This window comes from Emydura macquarii, unplaced genomic scaffold (assembly GCF_026122565.2).
Source record: "Emydura macquarii macquarii isolate MOO-44397 ecotype Brisbane River unplaced genomic scaffold, CSIRO-AGI_Emac_v2 contig_1363, whole genome shotgun sequence".
Classification (NCBI taxonomy): domain Eukaryota; kingdom Metazoa; phylum Chordata; order Testudines; family Chelidae; genus Emydura; species Emydura macquarii.
Window position 1 is genome coordinate 11,015,835 of NW_027131500.1, and position 24,711 is coordinate 11,040,545.

Here is a 24,711-nt window from a genome sequence, read left to right on the forward strand (position 1 = left end):
GCGTGACCCAACCTCCTCAGTTCCTTCTCAACTGTCTCTGGCCTGAGATGGAGCTCCTCAGTGCTACCACTGACAGAATCAGAAAAACATTTTTTTTAGTTACAGAGAGAGTTTACCAATAGTGGTTTATTCAGAATAAGTTAGTTTTAGAGTAGCTTAAGTCTCAGTAAAGAAAAAAAAATTGTTTTAATTTTTGTTAAAGAGTTTTTCTAGATAGTTTCCCTTCTACAAAGGAGAAATTATTCAAGTTCCCCAGGCTTTAAAAGATGTGGATTCTGTCAAGACATGATTCCCCATCTCAGATGTCCTTCCCTGAGGGACCTGACACAAACACTGGCCAAGTCGCACAGAAGTGCATACACTGCACAAACTTAAATGCAAGAGAGCTAGGTGAGATAGAGACCTCCACCTCAAGCTCATTTTGATAGGATTCAGGGATCTTTCTATCTCCGAACTGGGACAGAAAACCACTGGAGAGTCCAGCAAAAAAAAAAAAAAAAAAAAAAAAAAAAGAGACAAGGCTTAGTTCTCCATAAAATTGAGGAAAAGAGCCCTGCCCCCTGCCAGATAAAGATGCACCTAAAAAGAAGCAGTCTCTGGACAAGTTGCTACCCTTGGTGCCAACTGCCTCACGGGTGAGCACTTTCGATGCTCTGAGTTCTTCCAGTACTGGCTGTACTGGGACCTCAGCTCAGTCCCAACAGAACTGAGATGCAAGTCCAACTCTGCCTCCATGGCTCTGGCAAAAATGATACCAAGACCCACCATAGGCACCTATGCCTCCACCATCGGCTCTTTTCCTCAATTTTATGGAGAACTGTCACCCCGTGGTGAATTGAGATCAACACCACTATCACCCAAGCCTGAACCATGTGTTGCAGACCCAGTAGAGGAAACCGATGAAGAGACACAGCAAGACATGATACCGCTGTACAATTCTTCTTTGTCACCTGACAAAGCCAGAATGACACACAGTGGATTACTTCAGGCAATTCCAGGAACTTTTTAAAAGGGTGGCACAAAGCCAAGAGATATCTTTGGAAGAAGTCTCAGAACCAACACAAGCTCCTCGAAATACTACAGATGACCTCCATCACAAAGATAGTGTTGCCAGTAAATGAGGTCATGTGGCCACTGTTCTACTAACCTATAAAAGGGAGGATAGAAGGGAGACAGAAAATACTAAGGGCATGGAATTTTTATTTATCCACCCTTCTCCAAACTCTGTGGTGATCAATGCCGCAAACCAAAAGAGCAAACAGACTTATTACAAATCTACACCACAGGATAAAGAATGCAAGGGACTTGATTTGTTTGGCCTCAAGGTTTATTAGTCTGCAGCTTGCAGTTTAGGATAGCTAACTACAACACGCTTCTGGCAAGATAGGACTATGATGATTACAGCAAACCAAGCAGCTTCGCTAATGACCTACCAGAAGAAAAACAGGAACAATTCAAGCCAGATATAACCGAGGGACAGCTAGTAGCTCGAATATTGCTACAAGCATCCCTTGATGTTGCAGACAAAGCAGCGCGAACAACAGCAACAGCTGTCGTCATGCGCAGGGGATCCTGGCTGCAGTCATCGGACATCGGACCTGCAAGCAAATGTGGAGGATTTACCATTTGACGGGGAAAACTATTTTCCAGGAAAACTGACGAGGTGCTTCACTCCATGAAGGATTCCAGAGCAACTTTGGGAACCTTTAGCATATGCACACCTGCTTTCAAGCATAAAAGATATCAGCCATACCAGTGCAGGGGATCCTCAGTTGATAGATACAAACAAAGGCAGAGACCTCCCAAGGAGGACACCAATTCAGACCCAGACATCGTCCTCACAACCACCTTGCAAAACAGTCATTTTGAGGTCTTGGACTAGGGTCTGAGACACCTTCCCACCATTTCAGCGCCAACGACCATAAACCTGTGAATTTTTGGACACCAATTACGCCCTTTTTACAATGCCTGGGTGTTGATCACTATAGACAGGCACTAAAGATCATTCAAACAGGCTGCTCCATCCCCTTTATATCCATACCACCCACCCAATCTCCCTTCCCGTCCCTCTTCAGGGACCCCTCTCACAAGCACCTCCTGCAACAAGAGATACACTGTCTCAGTTTGGTGCAGTAGAATTTGTCCTACCATAGTACAAGGGAAGGGTTTCTACACCTACTATTTCTTAACAGAAAAAAGTGGAGGTTGGAGGCCCTTTCTGGATCTCAGAAAGCTCAACAGATTCGTTCCAGTCCAAAAGTTCAAGATGGTCACGATAGCCACAGTAATCCCAGTGCAGGAACAGGGGGATTGGTTCTCAGCCCTCAACTGGCAAGATGTATATTTCCCTATAGCAATTCATCCAGCACATAGGCAATTCCTTAGTATTCTGTTCCCACTGTTAATCAATACAGGGCACTACCATTCGGCCTCTCTACTGCGCTGCGGGTTTACTCCAAAACCTTCACAGTCATGGCAGTGCAGTTATGCAGGCAGGGGATAATAATATTCCCATATCTCGACAACTGCCTGTTGAGAAGCCCTACATGATTAGAGGCCTTACACAATACCCAGAGGACCATCCATCTTTTTCTAAGTCTAGGATTGCAAATAAACTAGCAGGAATCAACCATAATGCTGGTACAACAACTGGAATTCATAGGGGCACACCTCAACTCCATAGCGACCAAAGCATTGTTACCAGTATACAGAATCCACACAGTAACAAATCTCATATCAGTATCTATACTCAGCCCATATGTCATAACACGTACCCTCCTTCAGCTGTTGGGACATATGGTGGCCACTATGTTTGTAGTTCAACATGCGTGATTACACATGCGCTGCCTACAAGGATAGCTGCATACCGAACAAACACAGCCTCAATAGACTCCTGATATTACACATAACGTGCTGCCACCCCTCCTCCCCCCTCCCCTGGGCGTGCCCCCAGTCAACTACTCTCTAACCTGGTAGACAAAACCAGAAAACATCTGCAATGGAATACCATTCCAACGGGAATAATCACCAGTGATAATCACAGCTGATGCCTTACTAATTGGGTGGGGTGCCCGTATGCAACACCACACCATCCAAGGGCAATGGTCTCCTACAGATGCTCATCTGCACTTCAGTCTAGTTGAGTTACAGACAGTTTGCAATGCATGCTTACACTTTCTTCCAGTGATAGTAAACAGGATAGTGCTAACGGTCATCATTGCTTGCATGTTCTACATAAATTGGCAGGGTGGTGCCTGGTTTCACTCACTCTGTAGAGAAGCCATAAGGCTGTGGAACTGGTGCATAGGGCACAACATAAACATCTCTGCTTCATACCTCCTTGGCTGTCTAAACCCAACAGCAGACATGTTGAGCAAAAAAATTTTCCAACAGCAAGAATGGGAATTAAATGATACAGTGCTACAGTCTATATTCCAACAATAGCGAACTCTATCAATAGGTTGACAACAGCAAGGAACTGAAAATGCCCACATTTTTGTTCCAGAACGGGGTTAGGACCCCAATCCTTAGGAGACGCCTTCCTCCTCAAATGGGAGGGAACACTACTATATGCGTTTCCACCAATCCCATTACTATCACTAGTACACAAGATACACCATATAGGGGCCTCAGTCATACTGATTGCGCCAGCATGGTCCAGACAACCATCTTACCCCTACCTGATGAGTGTGTCAATCTGCACCCCACAACAGCTGCTTCTTCAGAGGGGCTTTGTCACAAGACAAGGGCAGGACTCCCCATCTCAATCTGGACAGGCTTCACCTGACAGCTCGGTTCCTACGTGGTTCCACCAACAGAAACAGAGCTGTTAAAAACAGGTTAAACAGGTATTAGTCAACAGCAGGAAGCCATCCATGTGTAAAACCTACACTCAAAAATGGAAGAAGTTCTGTACATGGTGCCAATCAAAATACACTCATGCACTTTCAACACTTCTTCTGCTAGTTCTGGACTACACATTAGAACTAAAAACCTCAGGACTTTCCATGAGTTCTAGTAAGGTACACCTTGCAGCTGGCAACACGTTTCATCACTACATCAAAGGGCTGTTACTATTTTGCATCCCATTACCAAACATTTCCTTACTGGGTTACAGAATACATACCTGGAAGTCCCATGACCCCACACGAACATGGGTTTTAATCATGGTATTAAAAGCTCTCACAGGACCCCTGTTCGAGCCTTTAGCAACCTGCTCACTCTTACACCTGTCAATGAAAGTAGCATCCTTAGTCGCGATCACCTCTGCTAGAAGCATAGGCAAAATAGGAGTCCTCATGGCGCTCTCTCCATACACCATATTTTTTAGGGATAAAATCATACTAAGACCTCCCCCTAAACTTCTGCTGAATGTAACATCGGCCTTTCATATAAACCAACCGATCCATCTCCCCCCATTCTACCCCAAACCCTATGGAATGAACAGGAGGCCAGGTGGCACACGTTAGATGTTAGAAGAGCGATGGCATTCTCTTCGGGGAGAACCAAACCATTCTGTAAATTCCCGAGGGTATTCATCTCTATCACAGAATGATCCAAGGGATCCCCAATATCCACTCAAGATTCTACAAATGGATCTCTAGCTGTGTCCACCTATGCTACAAGCATAGCAAAATAAAATCCACATTAGTGATTAGAACCCACTCCACTAGGGCGATGGCAACGTCAGTCACCTTCCTGAACAATGTACCACTTACGGACATCTGTAGAGCTGTGACCTGGGCTTCTGAACGTACATTCATAAGACATTATACAATTACATAAAGCTCGGGCACTGACACACTGCTAGGTTTTACAGTTTTAACATCAGTTACTTGAACCACCCACAGGACAGCACTCGAAGAAGAAAAGGTTACTCACCCTGTGTAGTAACAGATTCTTCAAGGTGTGTCCCCCTGTGGGTGCTCCACTATTCCTCCTCCCTCCCCCTCTACTTTGGAGTTTGTAGCGAGAACTCTACAGTGGAGAAGAAACTGAGGGGGTCGAGTCGTGTGCGCAGTGGTTGAGGCACCAATGGCGCCGAGAGACAGTCACTGTGCATGTAGGACCTGGACAGGCAGTGCTGGGAAAAATCTCCGATTGACAGCACTGGGATGCACCGACACCTAAAGTGGAGCACTCACAGGGATACACATCTCGAATAACCTCAGTTACTGCACAGGGTGAGTAACCTTCTCTTTTCTTCAGTTAACCCACTTCTCCTGTAAATCTGACCAGACTTCTTGTCTGGCCCTCCGACTCCTGGTTCTCTGTGACTGTCCTGTCACAATTCCCAGATCTCCATCTCTTGAGATGCACTGTCCAGTTGTCACCCTGACCAACCTGTCCAGAGTCTCCAGTCTCAGCAGTTCCTTCACACACCCCCTTCTGCTGAGACCTCATGGCCCAACTAAGTAGCTGACTTCTTAGACTTCACCATAGTTTGCTTCCCTTAGACACCCCTTCACAGAACTCCAGTTCTTATTGACACCCTGGATTCATAGATTAACTCTTTAGGAGCACGTGGTAGGTTTAGCATATAACATGCATACATACACAATCTGTATATAGGATTTTAAGACACCATTGCTCTTTACTTGAGAGAAAGCACAAGAAAATACAGATAATCTAGAAAACAACAAAACTTCTGAATATATGTCCTCTCACTCTAGCTTGCCTTTTCCCTGGGGAGCCATCTGAGTTCAGGTAGGCAGGGTTCTTCCCTACCTGATCAGGCTCCTGCAGCAGCGTCCCTCAGGTTGAGCTGCTGAAAATGGTTAAAGACCCTCAAGTAGAGCAGCTCCTTCTCTTTCATATCTTCCAGTCTCCCATGTTAGGTGACTTCCTGGTCTGCCCCCTCAGATGATCAATCCTTACCAGGTGACGTCTCCACTGACAAACTGTTCTTCTAGGTGGGAGCTAGCCTGTTGTGTAGAATGTTTGTTTGTATTTGACTAGAGGACTGTCCTGATTTAACAACCTTCTATTGTCAGCCCTGTATCACTGCCATTTGGAATGACGATGTGGGTGAGGGAATATCTTTTATAGGACCAACTTATGTTGGTGAGAGAGAGAGAGACAAGCTTTCAAATTGCACAGAGCTCTTCAGATCTGGAAAAAATACTCGAGCGTCACAGCTAAAATGCAAGGCAGAGCACATTGTTTAGCATAAGTAGTTAGCACATATTTTAAGGGAACATGCAAGGTGGAGTAGCCTGTTCACACCTCTGCAGTCATAGGACAAAAAATAGGGGGGGTCAGTGGGTTATAGATTATTGTAATAAACCATAAATCCAGTGTCTCTGATCATTCCATGATATTTGGTGTCTAGCAGAGTTATGAATTTCAACTCCCAGGCTCATCTTTTGAAAGTATTCAGGTTTCCTTTGAGGAAGAGGGCTGAGAGGTCAGATATAGAGTGATTGCTTTGTGAAAAGTATTCACCCACATATAAGGTGTTTTTGACTTTGCATGTGTGAGTTCATTCGAGAGCGTAGTGATTGTCTGGTTTCATCCACATATTTAGAGCACTGGATGAGGTATACCATGTGTTGTGATATGTGGTATGTGTAGGATCTAGGGTCTTGAAAGGTGTGTTGGTCATTGTAGCAGTGGAGATGTGGCTGCAGGTTTTGCATCTGTTTTTCTGTCATGGTCGGGTGCTGCTTTGACTTGGTGTACCCTGTTCTGTGGGGAGCTTGCTTCTGATGAGCTTGGCAAGGTTTGGGGGATTGTTTGAAGGCCAGATGTGGGGGTTCAGGAAAGATTTTTTTCAGGATGTAATCCCCACCGAGTATGGGTTGTAGCTGTTGTTTGATAGCCTGTATGGGCTGTAGCGTGGGGTGACAGGTGACACCTAAGGGTGTGTGATTGGAGGGTGTTTTATTTCTGTAGTGAACCAGGTTCTCTCGGGGTATTTGGGTGGCCTGTTCCATGATGCGATCTTCATCTCTGGTGGAGTCCTTGTTTGGCAAAAGCGGTTTTGAGTATTGAGGTGTATATCCTGGACATTCTCCTCTGAGCATATTTGGTGACATCTGAGTGCCTGGCTGTAGATAACTGATTTCTTGCAGGAGTGAAGGGGGGTGGTTACTGGATCTATGAAGGTAGGTGTGATCATCCGTGGGTTTCTTTTATATGGTTTTCTGTAGGGTTCCATTGATGAAGCTTATTGTGGTGTCCAGGAAGTTGATGCTAGTGTCGGGGTGTCCCAGAGAGAGTTTAATGGATAGTTGTTGGTTGTCGAAGTTGTGATGGAAATCTATGGAGTTTAAGCAGTCCTGTCCAGAGGATGAAAATATCATTTGTTTTGTGGTGCATTTGTCCAGAAATTCTTTAAGGTGGTCCATGATGAGGTTACCCATGACTGTTACCTGTGGTACGAAGTGTTTGTTCTTGAATGTAAAATTATTATGGATAAGGATGAGATAGAGGAGTCTGACAAAGTGTTTGGAGTCGATATCTGAGGGTTGTCCATTGTCTAGAGTGGTCCACTAGAATATGTATTTAGCATAAGTAGTTAGCAATCTATTCCACCTTGCATTTAACTGTGACACTTGGGGTACCTTTCCCAGACCTAAAGAAGAGCTTAGTGGCTCGAAAACTTTTCTCACCAACAGAAGTTGGTTCAATAAAAGATATTACCTCACCCACCTTGTGTCTCTCATATCCTCGGACCAATACGGCTACAAATGCAGTGCATACCCTTTGGAATGTCAGCTCAACGTGGAGGTAAAAGGACAATGGAAAAGGCCAAGAGCTGCACATTTGAATGAATTTGGCAGCTTGATGAAGATATATACATGGAGTTCACAATCTGACCCACAATCCATAAATTGTACAGACAGATTCCCCAGAACGTCACAACAGTACTTGTTGATAAACTGCAAACAAGAACGTTTTTTCCACAGGCAGAGGTGATCCTGGCAGATACGTAGTTCATGGTGGTGCCAAAGGCCCAGAAAAGGCAGCTATTCAAAAAGGCTTATAGTTGCCGGGGCCGTATGCTGTTGGCTTCTTCACAGCAGTGGCCTCCTCTCCCCCCGGGGAAGTGTGGGAAGGTGTTCTACTCTGGCTGGAAAAACAAGGCTGCTCTGCCAAGAAATATTTGGGAAAAGATCGAATAAAACTTGCTTGAAATCTTCAGTGAAATTTGTCCAGGAAGGCCAAAAAATTGTACAGGCCAGGATACCAGCAACTTTGCAAGCCATGGAGGGTTGTGATTGCTAGGTGTACAACAGACCTGACCTGACCAGACCAAGCCAAACCCCCTCTCAGCTAACTACATGCTGTTTCTGTCTTTTTCCACGGCATGCAAGTGATGATTTAAACCTGTATCCAGTCAGTTAGAATGCATGTTTTGCAAATCTGAATGCATGTTTTGCAAAACTGAATACCCAGTTATTGGTTTGCTGGCAAGTACTATTTTCTGTTTTCATTGTATGTATTTGATTTTATTTGTAAGCAGGTGAGCATTGTCCACATATGTACTTTGAATGCTCAGGTATTGGTCTATGTACAACTTACAGTTGCTGAAATTTTTTTCCTGTTTGCAGTGAGTTTAATTTCATTTGATTACGCTGACTGTGAAAGAATGTACTTCGAGATCATCAGGACTATTTGCAAGAGTATTTATTTGGGGATGCTTTTTCGTTGCTTTTTCCTGTTTTCAATCTGTTGGTTTCGCCTAGTACTGCCAGTTCATGCTCTTAAAATAAACCAGTTACTTTAAAACATAATTCCTTTGTTACCTGCCTGCATGTTAGTCAGCCCCCATTTGGGGGGGAATGTTGGGTGCCCAAGAAAAAGTGATTGGTTGGTTTGTTTTTTAAAGAGCTGCATAAATGGGAGTAATAAATGCTGCTTTCCTGAGTCCTCTTCCTCAATGATGAGTTTTCTGTCTGGATGTCAGAGGTCCTGGCTCTTAGTTGACAGTATATTGTCCACATCCCCTGTGCATCATTCACTGTACCTTCCTCAGTGAGCTCCTTGCCATTCTGAAGTTCTGGGGAGCCTCCCTCTGGAGTTCGAGTGTCTGTCCGTAACAGGAATCTCTGCTCAGCATGGCATTGAGCTCCACATAATAGCAGCAACAGACTTTTTGTTGCCCTTTGTCTCCTGGTAAGCCTGCTGCAGCTCCTTCTCATTTGTATAACAGCATGTACATCTTTATTCTTGTGGGAATTCAGCAGCTGTGACTGCACATCTACTTCTCCCTGGAGGCCAAGGAAATCTAGGACCTCTTTCCTGGACCTGGTGGTAGCTCACGACTTAGCTGGAGTTTTACCTGGAGCCATACTTAAATGCTTGCAAAGATGGGGTAGCAGAAAAAGAGTGTTTCCAAAACACAATGGATATTTTTAAATGGATGGGGTGGAGGGTATGCTTCTAGTCATTATGACTCCAGGGTGGCAGGCTTATTCAATCAGGGTGCTCGCTGCTGTGGAAACAGTTGCACTGAGGACTTGTTTCTAGAGTAATGTGTCTACAGCATCCACACAGGCATTGTGTTGATAGAACAATACTGGTAGAGGCAGGTCTGCCAATTGGGGGGAGGTGGAACATAGGGGTATTTGCCCAGGGGCCTGGAGATTTTAAAAGGAGCCCAGGCCATGGGTGGTGGGGTGAAAGCTTTCCCTCAGGGAGGCTAGCTCCCCGTCCCATCTCTTCTGCCCATTGCCCCCGCCCGGAGTCCACCTCCGCTTCATCCTAAATCCTGCCCCGTTCACCATCATTTCTCTACCCACCAGCCCATCTCTCCACTTGGCTCTCCTCCTCTCTTCCACACCTCCTTTCGCTGCTTGACCTCCCTGCAGCCGCATGCCCTCTCCCCACTCAGCTCCCCACCATTGCTCACCACATGCGTCCCTCTTCTCCTCCCCTAGTGCTGCTCAGTGCATTCCTCCTCATCTGGGGGAGGGGGTAGTGTGGAAGAGAGGAGGGGTACTGAGTGATGGGTGGGGTGAGGGACACAAAGAGGGCTGTGTCTCGGGCAGACTGTGTGGGGGGCCACAGGCAAAAGGGACAGGGCTGTTCTGCCATGGGGTTGGGAATTCCTGTCAACGGGCCTGGGTAGAGGGTTTTGTCACTTGGGGGAACTGCTTTAACTTCACCAGCCAGAGTATAGGGTTTTATCAGGAGGATTCGAAATAGTTGATATGTTGCAGGGCTGTGTTCTTAGAGTGCTTGCTCATGTCGATTCTGTTGTAGGTGTGTGCTTGCCCTCATGCACGGTTACCGGAATGTTTTTCCCCTTAGCAGTACCCTTAGGGCCGGCTTTGGTGCCCCCTGTGCCCATGTCACGGTACATAAGGTGCCATCAGCCCTATGCCCCCTCAGTTCCTTCTTTCCGCCACTGACAGTTACTGGAACTGCGTTCATTGCTTGCTTAATCCTCAAGTGCCTCTTAGCGTTTTAGTTTTAAGTGTTCTTAAGTAGTTGTTAAGTAGAAATAGTTTAGTGTATTATAGATAAGTAGTTGTAAATAGTTTAGTTTAGATTTAGTCCCATTAGAGACCTCTGCCCAGCAGCAGAACATGTCCCGATCTCCAGGCTTCAAGCCCTGTAAGACTCATGGCAAGCCCTTCCCACTTAGCGACCCTCACAATAGTTATTTGACGTGCTTCAGGAAATTGCATCGGAAGGACAAGTGCCGTATCTGCAAGGCGTTCAGGCCAGCGATTCAGAAGGAGCAGGAAATTCATCTAAAGACCCTACTGATGGAGGCTGCCTTAAGACCAGCCTCGGAGCCGTCCCACTCATTCTCGGTGCCAAGTACCATGTTGATGCAGAGTGCCCCTCTGGCACCAGAGCTTCCACGGCACCGATCTTCTGCTTTGCCATCAACGAAAAAGTAGAAGAAACAGCACCCAGAGAGGGGTCGCTCCCCCACACCTAAGAAGGCTAAGGAAGCGGAGTTGAGTGCAGGGCCTTAGCCATCAGGCCGAGCAGACTCCTCAGGGGCAGAGGTTGCTGCCTAGAACCCTCAGTCCCCCAAGGGAGCCGCCTCCAACTCCGGAGAGTGAAAAAGGCCCTTCGCAGCCGTCGTGGTGCCGTTGACTCTGGAGGCATTTCAAGCAGCAAGAGACTTAATGGTGCTGCCTTTGCCTCTGACCCCTTTGCCCTGGATGGGGCAGGAGAAGACAGCATTGGTGTTGAAAGGGAAGCCCCTCAATGACTGCCCAGCTCTCCGGAGCCTTGCAATGCCTCTCCACGAGCCAGATCACTGAGGAGATGGTCCCCTCCATCCAGGCACTGATCTCCAAGGATTCGTTCCCCGTCACTGGTCAGATCACTGGAGAGAGAATGCCGTCAGCGGGGGCATTGTGTCATCGTCTCAGCAACGTTCCTGGTCACCGGCACAGACTCAGCTGGGCAGCGCCGGTCTTGCTCAAGGTCCAGTAGACGATTGCCACCGAGGAGTCAGCACCAGTTGTGTTCCCCGGTGCCGTCAAGTTCGCTCATGCGCTCATGACGCAGAACCCAGTCACCGGTCCCAAGACGCTCCCCCAGAGATGATCAGCGCCATCACTGATCTTCAGTACTGAGGTACTCGCCTGTGGTGCGGCACTGCTCCCACTCCTCCTCCCAACGGAGGGCTTCTGTGGCTTGGCACTGGTCTGGGGAACGCCACTGCCGGTCACAGTATCCTGCTCCCCATCATGGGGGTGGCAGTTGCCGGAGCACCAGAAGTCTCGGGAGGCTAGATACTGATACCGCTCTCCTTGGCACCACTCGGCAGGAAAGTGGTCAGGACTGGGCCGTTATTGGTCGTCAGGGAGCGAGTCCGATTCCGTAGGGGAGGATAAAACATCAGCACCCTACCCTAGCCAGCCACATTGACCTGGGGGTCAGGACCAGGGTCCCTACCTGGCTGCTCCAGGATGGCCTCAAGGACAGTGGCTGACTCAATGGCCCTTTTGGAATTTATGGGGGTTCCCTGTGGCCACAGGACCTTATTCCCTCCAATCCTCAGGGAAACAGTCTGCGGCCTCGACACCTCTGGCCAAGAGTCACAGCTCGGTCTCTGATGCAGAGTCAGACCCGCTGGAGAGGATATCTATTGCAGTCTCCCAACAGCCAAGGGGGATGCCACCACTCAAACTTTTGGGGTCATGCCCCCCCCCATCTGGTACACACCATCCCAGCCGCAATCAGTAGCTGGGACCAGGATTGGGGCCAAAGCCACGGTTGAGGACTGGGAGCTGGGGCCAGAGCTGTGGCTGGGGACAGGGTGAGGGCTAGAGCTGCAGCCGGGAGTTGGGCCTGGAGTGAGAGATGGGAGTGGAGTGGGGATGGGTGGCGCTTCCTCCCCATCTCGTGGGGGTTGGCCCAGGCCCTGCTGTGCCCCCCAAAGGTTCCTCCACCTCCCTAGGGGGACACACCCCACACTTGGGGGACCTCTGCTCTAGGGGCATGCTCTGCTCCCTAGGCCTGTATACGCCCCCAACCTCTGGAAAGCATTTCAGGCCCCAGCAGCCTCCATGGTTTTCTGGGCCACCCAGGTACAAAACCTATAGGAGAAAAGGCAATGGCTACAAATACCATCTATCCTTGCCTTCTACTTCAGCTTCCCCATTAGGCTCAAGTCAGTACCCCGGTGAGAACAGGCAGTCCTTTGAAGATACTTCTGAGAACAAATTACCAGTCTCAGATCAGGATCCATCCCCCCCCTTTTTTTCTGGACTGCCATCGCCCTTCTATCCTGCATGGTCTTCCATAACATTAGACTATTGGATACACCCTTCAGTGATGTACACCCTTCAGTTTGTATCTATTCCTCTGTCCCACCCACAAACCTGCCCATCTTCCGGGATCCTTCTCATGAGCAGCTTCTCATCCAGGAAGTGCAAGCCCTCCTACAGGTGAGGACTGTAGAGGAAGTCCCTAAAGACTTGAGAGGGAAGGGGTTCTACTTCCGATACTTCCTAATCCCAAAAGCCAAAGGCTCAGGTCCAGCACAACATTGGCATAGTATGAGCTATCTTTCGGGTGTTGGGTCTGTTGTTAAATGAACCAGAGTATAGAGGTGTAGAGAGTAGAATTTATCGGGGAAATACTCAACTCTTCTCAGGCCAGAGTCTACTTACTGGAGGCCAGGTTCTGAACTATTTCAGATCTGGTCGCTCAAGTGTCAGCTCACCTGCTTACGACCACCCGGGTGTGCCTCCAGTTGCTAGGATACATGGCAGCATGTACCTATGTGGTGCAGTACGTGCGGCTACACTTCAGATCCCTACAGATATGGCTGGCATCAGTCTACTCCCTGAACAGACACCATATGGACTCAGTACTCACGATTCCATCGCCAGTTTTAGCTTCTCTGACTTTGTGGTCAGACCTGTGTTCTGTGATGTAAAGTATACCTTTCATGGCCCTGTATCCAACAGTGACCTTGGCATCAGATGTGTCAGACCTGGGGTGGGGAGCCCAATCACCAGTCTCAGGACCCAGGGTCTTTACTCCCAGGAAGAACTTTCCCTGTGCATAAGCATCAGGGAACTCGGGGCGATTCACCTGACCTGCAAGGTGTTTCTCTCTCAGCTCTCAGACAAGGTCATGTAGATCTTGACAGACAACATCACCTTGATGTTTTACATCAGCAAGCAAGGGGGGGGAGCTCAATCCTCAGACACAGGACTGTGTCAAGAGGCCCTCCAACTGTGAGATTTCGATGTGAAGCACGCCATTCACTTAGAGGCCTCATACTTCCCAGGAAACTGGAATGTGTTGGTGGATCACCTCAGCAAGTCCTTTTCCTTTTGCCATAAGTGGTCTCTTCACCTGGCAGTTGTAAGAGTTAACTTCCGGAGGTGAGGGACTCCCAGGTAGACCTGTTCGCCATCAGGCAGAACAGGAAATGCCATTGTTTCTGTTCAATGCAAGGGCTCAGTAAGGGCTCTCTTTCCAATGCTTTCCTGCTATCGTGGACAGATGATCTGCTGTACACCTGCCCACCGATCCCCTTAGTTTACAAGATCCTCCTAAAGATGAAGAGGGACAAGGTGACAATTGTCATGATAGTCCTGGTGTGGCCCCGTGAGCATTAGTTTGGCATGCTGCTTGAATTTGCAGTGGCAGGCCCATAGCACTTCGATTGCACCTGGAGTTTATTTCACAAGACCATGGTCAGTTGCTTCACCTGACTCTTACCTCACCTCCCTATACCTGACGGCATGGTTGCTGCATGTTCAGTTCCAGCAAGTCTTGTTAGATAGCAGAAAACCTTCTGCGAGGGCTACCTACTTGGTTAAGTGGAAACTTTTGCTTGTTGGGCCACTGAAAGGAATCTTTCTCCAGCTTAGTCTTCCCTGTAGTTCATCTTAGATGATCTGTTCTACTTAAAACATCAAGGTTTGGCTCTATCATCAGTCAAGGTTCATTTGGCAGCCATCTCGACCTTCCACCCTCCGGTACAGGGCAGCTTAGTCTTCTCCCACAAGAAGATGGGCAGATTCCTCAAGAGCTTGGGAAGACTCTACCTGCAAGTTCGTGACCCAATTGCCTCATAGGACTTGAACCTGGTTCTGTCAAAGCTTTGGTCTCCCTTTGAGCAGTTGGCATCCTGCTCCTTACTGCTTTTCTCTTGGAAGGTCGGCTCTTGGTGGCAATCACTTCAACTGGAAGGGTCTCAGAGATCAAGCTCTGAGGTCAGAACCCCTTTATATATGGTGTTTCTCAAGGACGAGGTTCGACTGCACCCCCACCCAGCCTTCCTACCAAAGGCAGTGTCACAATTCCATAACAATCAGGACATTTTCCTGCCAGTCTTTTTCCCAGAGCAGGCAAAGGTTCCACCTCTGGCCATCATGACTGCTAATTCCATGAGAGCCCAGTCTTCATCAGCAGAGTTTTTCACGCAGATACCAATCCAGGATATCTGCAGGGCTGCAGTATGATTGTCCATACCTTCACGCCCCACTACACTATCACCCAACAGGTCCGTGACGGTGCCAGTTTCGGGAGAGCAGTGTTGCAATCAAGACGTCCATGAACTCTGAACCCACCACTGGGGGTACTGCTTGTGAATCACCTAAAATTGAATGGATGAAAGATGTGTTGGTCCTGTCCATTCCATGACCCAAGCTCCTTACCCCTCTGCCAAAGTTACTGGCAAGAAAGGAATTGAGAGGGTGAGGGGCCAGTGGCGATCCTTTTACCGGCACATATGCATGCGACCCCAGAGAGTGCTAGAGCCTGCCCTTTGGATACCACTAAGGGAAAAATATCCAGCGACTGTGCATGTGGCATGCACACACCTAACATGGAATGGACACGAACAACACATCTCGAAGAACAACAATTACGAAAGATTAGTAACCGTTTTTTAAGTTTTCCATTTTAATTCTCCAAGGTGGTTTTAATAACTTAGTTGAGAAATTTATTTTGTAGAGTTGGTTTTATGCTAATAGTGATCTGATAATGACCTTTTTAGGAAATATCTGTACCTGACCTAATGTATGTGTTTGTCCAATGTAATTCATTTTTACCTCAGTACAGTTACCCTCCTTTTTTAAAAAAGATAAATAGCAAGAGAATGAACAGTTTTATGTAAAATAAAAATATGAATCAGTTTGTGTGTTCTGAGTTTCATCAGACCTTCTCAACATTTAAAGTAAAAGGAACACTTCCCGTTTTAGTGGAAAGGCAAAACTTGCGTTCTCATATGTTGCAAATTTAATTTACTAATTGTGTAGAGTTTTTCTATATTTTATGTAGGGTATCAAAACAATTATTCATACTTTGATTTGATCTTTAATTTCCAGTTCTGTTTCTTGTTTGTTACTGAATATCCTAATGTGAAGTCTTTTATGATCTTTTCAGATGTTGAGAACATGTTCACTCCCAGATCTTTCCAAGTTGTACAGAACACTAGTTGACGTTCCCAGTGTAGCAGACGTACAACATCAAGACAATCTTGAAATAGATGATATGGAAGATGATCAAGTCAAAGAAGGGCATTCTGATTCTGAAGACATGTGAGCATAAAATTTTTACAAAGTATTGCAAAAAATATGGAGAGATAAGGACCTCTTCAGTTAACCAAAAGACACTAGAAAATAACTGTTAAAATAGAAGTATAGGTGGGTGAGGTAATATCTTTTCTTCGAGTGCTTGCTCATGTAGATTCCACATTAGGGTTTGTGCATGCATCTGTGCATGGCTATTGGAGATTTTTTGCCTTAGTGGTATCCATAGGGCCAACTCTGCCACCCTCTGGAGCCCCGTGCTCATGCACTGGTATATGAGGCGCCACCAGCCCTGAACCCCCCTCAGTTCCTTCTTTCCACCCAGGACGGTTGTTGGAATGGCTTTCTGTCTTGCGTTCACAAGTGCCTAGTAGTTCTTTTCATAGATAGTTAATAGTTCTTGTAAATAGGGGAAGAGAGAGAGAGTGATCCTTTCAGGGATGTTCACCCAGGGATGGGACATGCTCCGGTCCCTGTGTTCAAACCGTGTTCTGTTTGCCATAAACCCTTCCCACTCAGTGATCCTCATAAGTTGTTTAAAGTGTTTAGGGAAAAACACATGGGGGATAAGTGCAAGATTTGCAAAGTCTTCAGGCTAAGAAAGACAGGGACATTCTCCTGAAAGCCCTGTTAATGGAGGCGGCACTCAGACCGGCCTCAGAACCCACCCGCTCAGACTCGGCGCCAAGTACTTCAGCAGTCAGTGCAGAGTGCCTGGTTGGCAGAGAGCCCTCCTCAACTCTAAGAAGTTAGGGTCGGGCAAAGGATCTGCATTGAGTCAATTGCCTGCTGCAGAGTGGCTAGAGCCAGCCTTTCTTCCCAGGGCTGTTTGAGGGAGCCCCACCTGCGTCCTGGGAGTGGAAGGGGGCCCCTCCACCTAACGGTGCCATCGACGCCGAGGCCTTTCAAGCAGTCAGGGACTTGATGGCTTTTCCAGTGCCTCTCACTTTGCTGGCCTTACCCTCGGCACCAGAGCCAGTAAAGGCCCCCCATCTCTGGGGGTAAACCCTCAATGGGGCCACCACAGTGGTCAGTTGACCAGCGCTGTTCCCCATCTCCGCACTGGTCCACAACACATTGGCCAAGATTTCTGGTGCCACAATGAAGGTCTCTGCCGTCTTGAGCCTGGAACTGCGCTCTCAGTCTCCGAGCTGGATGACACATTTACCAGCTACATATCGTCGGTCTCCCCGGTACCAGTCATTGCCCTCGCAGCACCAGTCACTGGTAGCATGACGATGATCGCCGGACCCCTGGCACTGATCCCTGGCACCACATGGCCTCACGCCTCGTCACACACTGCCATCTTAGCACCACTCCCTTCCAACACGGTACCGCTTGGGAATCCTGTCGCTGATCACCATCTCCCCAGCACCTCTCCCCAGTTATGCACTACAGCTGACAGGAGGAGCCATGGTCAGCTCCACCATGATCCCCGAGGGAGAAACTGTCCTCTTTGTAGTCAGAGGGAGAGTCAAGTCACCAGCCTCAGAAACACAGATCGATGGGCATACCACTTTTCAGTTCTGGCCTGGCAGTGGGGGCCTGGCCTCAAGGACAATGGCCTGTCCAGTGGCCGTACTGGAACCCATGGGGGATCCTGGTGCCACCAGGATCCTACTCACTCCAGTCTTCCCCAGCCGGGTCCAGAAAATAATCAGTAGCACTGACCCACCTGGTGCAGGACCTGGACAATAGTGGTACCAAACCACAGGACCCAGAGGTAGAGACTCCTCTTCTTGAAGAGGAGGAGGCACCACTCCCTCCCTCAGCATTACCATTGTTGTCCACATCCCTGGACAGGGTGGTGGCCGGCCTGGCTCTTCCAATACCACCAGATGATTTTTCAGGCCCATCAAGAACTCCTTAAAAAGATTGTGTCCAACCTGTGCTTGGAGGCTGAGACACTCATAGAGCCTACAGACAGCCTCTTTGACATCCTGGCAGTCACAGCACTGGCTGAAGTCACATTGCCAGTACACAAAGAGGTGCTGGAGTTTGTCAAAGCTATTTGGTAGACCCCATCCTCCTTGCTGCCACTATCTAAAAGGGCCGAGAAGAAATATTATGTTCTGGCCAGAGGATATGAATACCCGTTCTCCCACCCATCCCCTGGATCCCAGGTGACGGCTGTGGTGAATGAGTGGGACATTCAGGGACAGGCAAGTTTGATGCCTAAGAACAAGGACACTAAGAAGTTGGACTTGTTTGGCAGAAAGATTTATTCCACAGCCAGTCTTTGACTCAGAATCTCCAATCAGCAGGTTCTGCTGGGGAGATACAATTATAACGTTTGGGACTCCATAGCCAAATTCAAGGATTCTCTGCCACAGGACACCAGGCAGGCATTTGTGTGTATCTTGGAGGAGGGCAAGACAGTGGCTAGAGCCTCTCTCCAAACTGTGCTGCTGATTCTGCAGCCAGGTCAATAGCCTCAGTAGTACCCATGCAGCGGTGTTCCTGGCCGCAATCTTCGGGATTGTATCAGAAGGTACAGCAATCTATGCAGGATCTCCCATTTGAGGGGAACGCCCTATTTTCAGGGCAGACTGATATCAGACTTCATGGCCTGAAAGACTCCACAGCCACTTTACAATCCCTTGGCCTGTATACACTGCAGACATCTAGGAGACAGCTCCGGCCACCACAGTCACCACCTAGATATTTGGATCAGCTGCGGCAAGGAACCTATAAGAGAAGGGACAGAGATAAGGGGTTTAAGCATCACTGTCCCACTTCTTCCTACTCTGCCATCCAGTCGGGCCCTGCCACGCCATCAGGGTGGCCTGCAGCAGGTGTTTTGAGCCCAAGGACAGTGTCTAGGTCTGGTCTTAGGATCCATCCCCCTCTTTTATTCTTGAACCGATTGTTCCCCTTCCTTTCTGTATGGGCCCAAATTACATCGGACTGTTAGGTCCTCAACACCATATCAGATAGTTACATCCTGCAGTTTTCTTCAGTCGTCGTCGTCGTCGTCCCCCCCCCCCCCCCCAAATCCCTCTTCAGGGACCCTGCTTATGAGCAACTTCTCATTTAAGAGATGGAAACCTTCCTACAGGTAGGGGCTATGGAGGAAGTTCCTCAAGACATGAGAAGGAAAGGGTTTTACTCCCGATGCTTTCTTATACCGAAGGCCAAAGAAGGTCTCGGACCCATCCTGGACCTGCATCGCCTCAACAGGTATCTCAAGAAGTTGAAGTTCCACATGGTCTCCCTAGCCTCCATCATCCCTTCTCTGGATCCATGGGACTGGTATGCCGATGTTGACTTAAAGGACGCATATTTCCATTTTCCAAGGCCACAGGAGATTTCTCTGGTTTGTGGTTGGCCAACAACAGTACTAATTGATGGCGCTTCCCTTTGGCCTCTCTTCCACCCCATGATTTTCACAAAACGTATGGCTTACCAGAGGCGTCAAGGGGTGCAAATTTACCCATATCTTGACAAATGGCTCATCAAGGGCAAGTCACAGTCTCAGGTCCAGCACAGCCTCAGTCTCATGAGATCCACCTGTCAAAATCTGGGCCTGCTCATGAAGGAGCAAAAATTAACTCTGTCCCCTGTTCAATGGATAGAGTTCATAGGAGTGCTCCACACAGGCCAACGCCTTTTTTCCAGAGTCCCAGTTCCAAGTCACATTGGATCTCATTAGAGACGTTCAGTCTTACATGATCATGACGGCTCGGTCATGCTTCAGACTGCTGGGACACATGGCAGCTTGCACATACATGATCCAGCATGCTCATCTATGTCTTCGACCCCTAGTCATGGGTAGAGTCATTCTACATTCCCAGCAGGCACAGTCTGGCCCTTGTGGTCACAGTTCCACTGCACACCTGGTCATCCCTAACTTGGTGGACGAACCCTCACCTTTCTTGCCCCGCCCCCTCCCCTCAGTGAAGCTGGTCTCTGTTGCTTCCGATTTGGGATGGGGAGCTCGCTTCAACAACCTCAGGGACTCTGGATGCAGGGAGATTGCTCCCTCCACATAAATGTCAGGGAGCTCTGGGCGGTACACCTGGCTTGTCAGGTGTTCCTTCCCTGCCTGGCTGGCCAAGTAGTCCAGATTCTGATGGGCAATACCGTCGCAATGTTTTACATCAACAAGCAAGACTGTGCTTGGTCATCACCCTTGTGCCAAGAGGCTATCTGCTTATGGGACTTCTGCATGCAGAATGCCATCCACATTGTAGCTTCACATCACTCAGGCACCAGGAATGCACCAACAGAACTCCTTAGCAGATCCTTTTGGTCTCGTCACGAGTGGTCACTGCCCCCAGAGGTTAACAGGACTTTCCAAAGGTGTGGGACTCCCCAAGTGGGATCCGTTCATGTCCAGACAGAACAGAAAGTGACACAAGTTCTGCTCCGTCCGCGGCCTTGCCAGAGACTCTCCATCCAATGCCTTCCTGCTCTCCTGGGCGGGATGCTGCTTTTATGCCTTTTCCCCGGTTCCACTGTTGCACAGGATCCCGTTGAAGATGAAGCGGAACAAGGTGATCATGATACTGATAGCCCCAGCATGGCCACAACAGCATTGGTTCGGCTCCCTGTTGGAACTGTCAACAGCAATTCTGCTAGCACTGCCACTTCGGCCAGACCTTCTGTCCCAGGACCATGCCTATTTGTTGCATCTGGACCTGACAGCGTGGCTGCTGCATGGCTGAATGCAGAGGAGCAGGTTTGCTCAGCACAAGTTCAGGAGGTTCTCATGGGCAGCAGAAAGCCTTCTACCAGACCAACATACCTGGCCAAGTGGAAGAAGATTTCCTGTTGGGCCCGGACTGGAACCTTTCTCCTCACCAAAGCTCAGTTCAGTCCGTACTGGATTGCCTATTACAACTCAAGCATCAAGGCCTAGCTCTTTGGTCACTTAAGGGTCACTTGGTAGCTATTTCGGCTTTCCATCCTCCAGTCCCGAGTAGATCAGGTTTCTCCCATGATATGATGATCAGGTTCTTAAAAGGCCTTGAGACTTTTATACAAGTCAGATATCCTATTCTTTGTTGAAACCTGAATCTAGTCCTTTCAAGGTTCCCTACCTCCCCCTTTGAGCCATTAGCATCCTGCTCTCTGCTTCTCCTCTCTTGGAAGGTTTCCTTCCTGGTGGCGATCACCTCAGCACAAAGAGTTTCCGAGATCAGAGCTCTCACCTTGGAACCACCTTACACAGTGTTTTAAAAAGACGAAAATCCAGATGCAACCCTACCCAGCTTTCTTACCAAAGGTGGTGTCACAGTTCCACAATAACCAGGATATATTCCTGCCTTTGTTCTTCCTCAAACCACACAGATCCAGTGAGGAGTGTAGGTTGCACACTCTAGAAGTTAGACGGGCCTTGGCCTTCTACATCGAAAGGATTAAAACCTTTCGAAGGTCAATGCAGCTTTTCATCACAGTGGCAAAAAGGATTAAAGGTCTCCTGGTCTCCTTCCAGAGAATCTCCTTGTGGATAACTGCTTGCATCAAGTTATGTTAACAGCAAGCAAAAGTGTCTGCGCCAGTGATTGTAACAGCTCACTTAACCAGGGCGCAAGCCACATTGGCAGCCTTCCTGGCTCAGATGTCGATCCAAGACCTCTGCAGAGCTGCTACAGGGTCTTCATTTCATACTTTCACATCGCATTATACTATCACCTAACAGGCCTGGGATGACACCAGCTTTCGTAGAGCAGTCCTTGAAGCAGCACATCCATGATCTCTGAGCCCACCTCCCAGGGATACTGCTTGTGAGTCACCTAACATGGAATTGACATGAGCAAGCACTCGAAGAGGAAAAACCGGTTACTAACCTTTTATAGATGTGTTGCGCATGTCCATTCTATGACTTTGCCCTCCATCCCCACTGTCAGAATTGACAGCAAGAAGGAACTGAGGGGCACTGGGCCGGTGGCACCTCTCATACCACTGCGTGAGCGCAGGGCTCCAGAGGGCGCCAGAGCGACCCCTACAGATACCACTTAGGCAAAAATTCTCTGACAGCCATGCAGGAGGGCACGTTATACCCTGATATGGAATGTACACGAGCAACACATCTCGAAGAGCAACAGTTATGAAAGGTTAGTAACCGTTTTTTATTGGATCAACTTTTGTTGGTCAGAGAACCAAGCTTCTGAGCTACACAGAGCTCTTCCTCAGGTCTGGAAACGTTACTTTGAGTGTCACAGCTAAATACAAGGTTGAACAAATAGTTTAGCATAAGTAGTTAACATATATTCTAATGGACCATTCAAAGACCACTTCACCTTGAATGGTCCCTTAACATAAGCAGTTAGCTCATATTCTCTCTCTCATCCAGGTTCTCATCATCTTGTGTTTTGATTATTGTAACATCGTTTAGTGTGACTTGAATAAATGCAATCTTGCTGCACTCATGTGCATCCAGAATAGTGCTGCAAAGATTGTTATCCTTCCCCATTGCTTCTACTCTTTCACACCTTCTCTTTGCATCAGTCCCTTGGCTCTCCCCCTTCTCTGTTGCATATGAACGTAAGACTGGCCATACTGCATCAGGTCAGTGGTCCATCTAGCCCAATGTTGTGTCTTCCGACTGTGGCCACTGCTAGATGCTTTGGAGGGAATGAACAGAACAGGGCAATCATTGAGTGATCCATCCCCTGTTGCCAGTCCCAGCTTCTGGTAGTCAGAGGCTTAGGGACGGAATACTCACAACATGGAGTTGTCCCTAGCCATCTTGGCTAATAGCCATTGATGGAGTTACCTTTCATGAACTTAACTAATTGTTTCTGAACCCAGTTACAGTTTTGGCCTTCACAACGTTTCCAGGCAACGAGTTCCACAGGTTGACTCTGTGTTCTGGGAAGTACTTCTTTTTGTTTGTTTTTAAACCTGCTGCCTATTAATTTAATTGAGTGACCCCCTGTGAAGGGATAAATAGCACTTGTTTGAGTGGAGTCCCTGTGGGTGCTGTGCTTTAGGTGATGTGCCTCTGCTCCTCTAGTCAGATAATTTTGACAGTAGTATCTGGCTGGGCCGCACGTGCACTCTCCCTGTCTCTTGCTTGCAGCAACAGTTAATTAGTACTGTGTGGCCTCCTCTCCTTTCAGTTCCTTCTCAATCACCCTTGGTCAGAATCAGAGCTCTGGCAGTGTCTTCATTGATTTACCTCAGAAGTGATTGTTACAGCCTTTTGTAGATAATAGATTACTGTTATTTGTATGGCTAGATTAGTTAACTAAGACTTTCTACCCATTTAAAAAAATAAAAAGTTTTCTTTCTTCCCTTTGAAATGCCAAGTTCTCCTGGATTTAAATGTTGCCTCTTTCGCTGTGAGGCAATTCCCATTTCTGATGGCCATTCACAATGCATCAGGTGCTTGAGAGAGACCATGTACCACAAAAGTGCACCCATTGCGTTAGCCTGAAGTCCCGTACAAGAAAAACAAGTGACCTCAAACTTAAACTTATTCTCATGGAGAAGTCCCTTCAGCCTGCCTCAGACCCAGGACCACAACCTGGTGACCAACCACCAAAGATGCCTTCTGACAGATTCCTCTCCTCAGTCTCATGGAACTGTTTAAAAGGATAGTTGACACACTACAAATCCCTCTTGAAGAGGTTACGAAATCAGCATAAGCTGTTGGACATACTCCATACATCGATATCCTCCAAAATTGCCTTGCCCATAAACAAGGCCATTCTGGAACCTGCCACAACCATCTGGCAAAACCCTGTCACAATCCCACCTATGAGTAAGAGGGCGAACAAAAAAATTACGTCCCTTTGAAGGGGTTAGAATTTTTATTTTCCCAACCCCAACCAAACTCTTGTGTTGGATGTGGTTAACGAAAGAGGCAGGAAACGTTATTCCAGGACTACACCTTATGATAAGGAATGGAAAAAAGCTGCATCCACTTGGCCACAAGGCCTACTCATCAGTGACGTTACAGTTTAGATTGTCAATTATGAAGCTCTTGTAGCAAAATGTGACCACATGACATATTTGAAGTTAGAAGACTTTATTGACCTACCAGAGGAAAAGAGAGAGCAATTTACATCACTCATTATTGAAGGCCATCTTATAGCTCAAACAGCCCTTCAGGCATCACTGGATTCTGCTGACACAGCGGCAAGGACCATCGCAACTGCCATAGTAATGCACTGGGCCTCCTGGCTGCACCTGTCCAGGTTTTCAAGGGAGGTGCAATCTAAAGTAGAGGACCTTCCTTTCAAGGGTCTAAAGCTGTTAGCCAGTAAGACTGACAAGTCACTTCACTCCTTAATGGACTCGAGAGCCAATCTTAGCTCTCTAGGCATCTATACAACTTCAACAAAATGCAAACAAGGCAAGTATTACACATCACAACATCCTAGACAAGCTCTGTGTACACACAACCAGAGACAGTATGATCCTCCAAGATATAGGCAAAGACCACCAAAGCAAATATCAAACTCTTCGCAGCTCTCCGTCTTTCAGCAACCAACCTCTAAACACCAAATTTGAAGATTTGGTCAAGGGTTTGACAGACCATTGTTGCTAAGGCCATGCTTCACGAACCATCCTTTCACAGACTGCCTACTACCATTCTATCCGGTCTGACATACTATCACTTCAGACAAATGGGTACTGGAGATGATCAAGAATAACTATTCTATTCAGTTCCTCTCCATCCCCATTACCCACCCTCTCTTCCTGTCCCTCTTCAGGAACCCCTCTCACTAATCATTCCTTAGACAGGAAATGGAACACCTCCCGCAGTTAGATGCGGTGGAACCAGTGCTGG

At 47.8% G+C, this 24,711-nt stretch overlaps 1 protein-coding gene across 7 annotated transcripts in view; it reads left to right on the plus strand.

The window, feature by feature from the left end:
- NEK1 (NIMA related kinase 1) overlaps window positions 1-24,711 on the plus strand; it is a 127,814-nt gene that overhangs the window by 79,015 nt on the left and 24,088 nt on the right. For all 7 annotated transcript variants that reach the window (XM_067551746.1, XM_067551748.1, XM_067551745.1 and 4 more), the window contains one exon: window positions 15,823-15,977. In XM_067551746.1, the coding sequence (XP_067407847.1) occupies window positions 15,823-15,977 (155 nt within the window). The remainder of the gene's footprint in view (window positions 1-15,822; window positions 15,978-24,711) is intronic.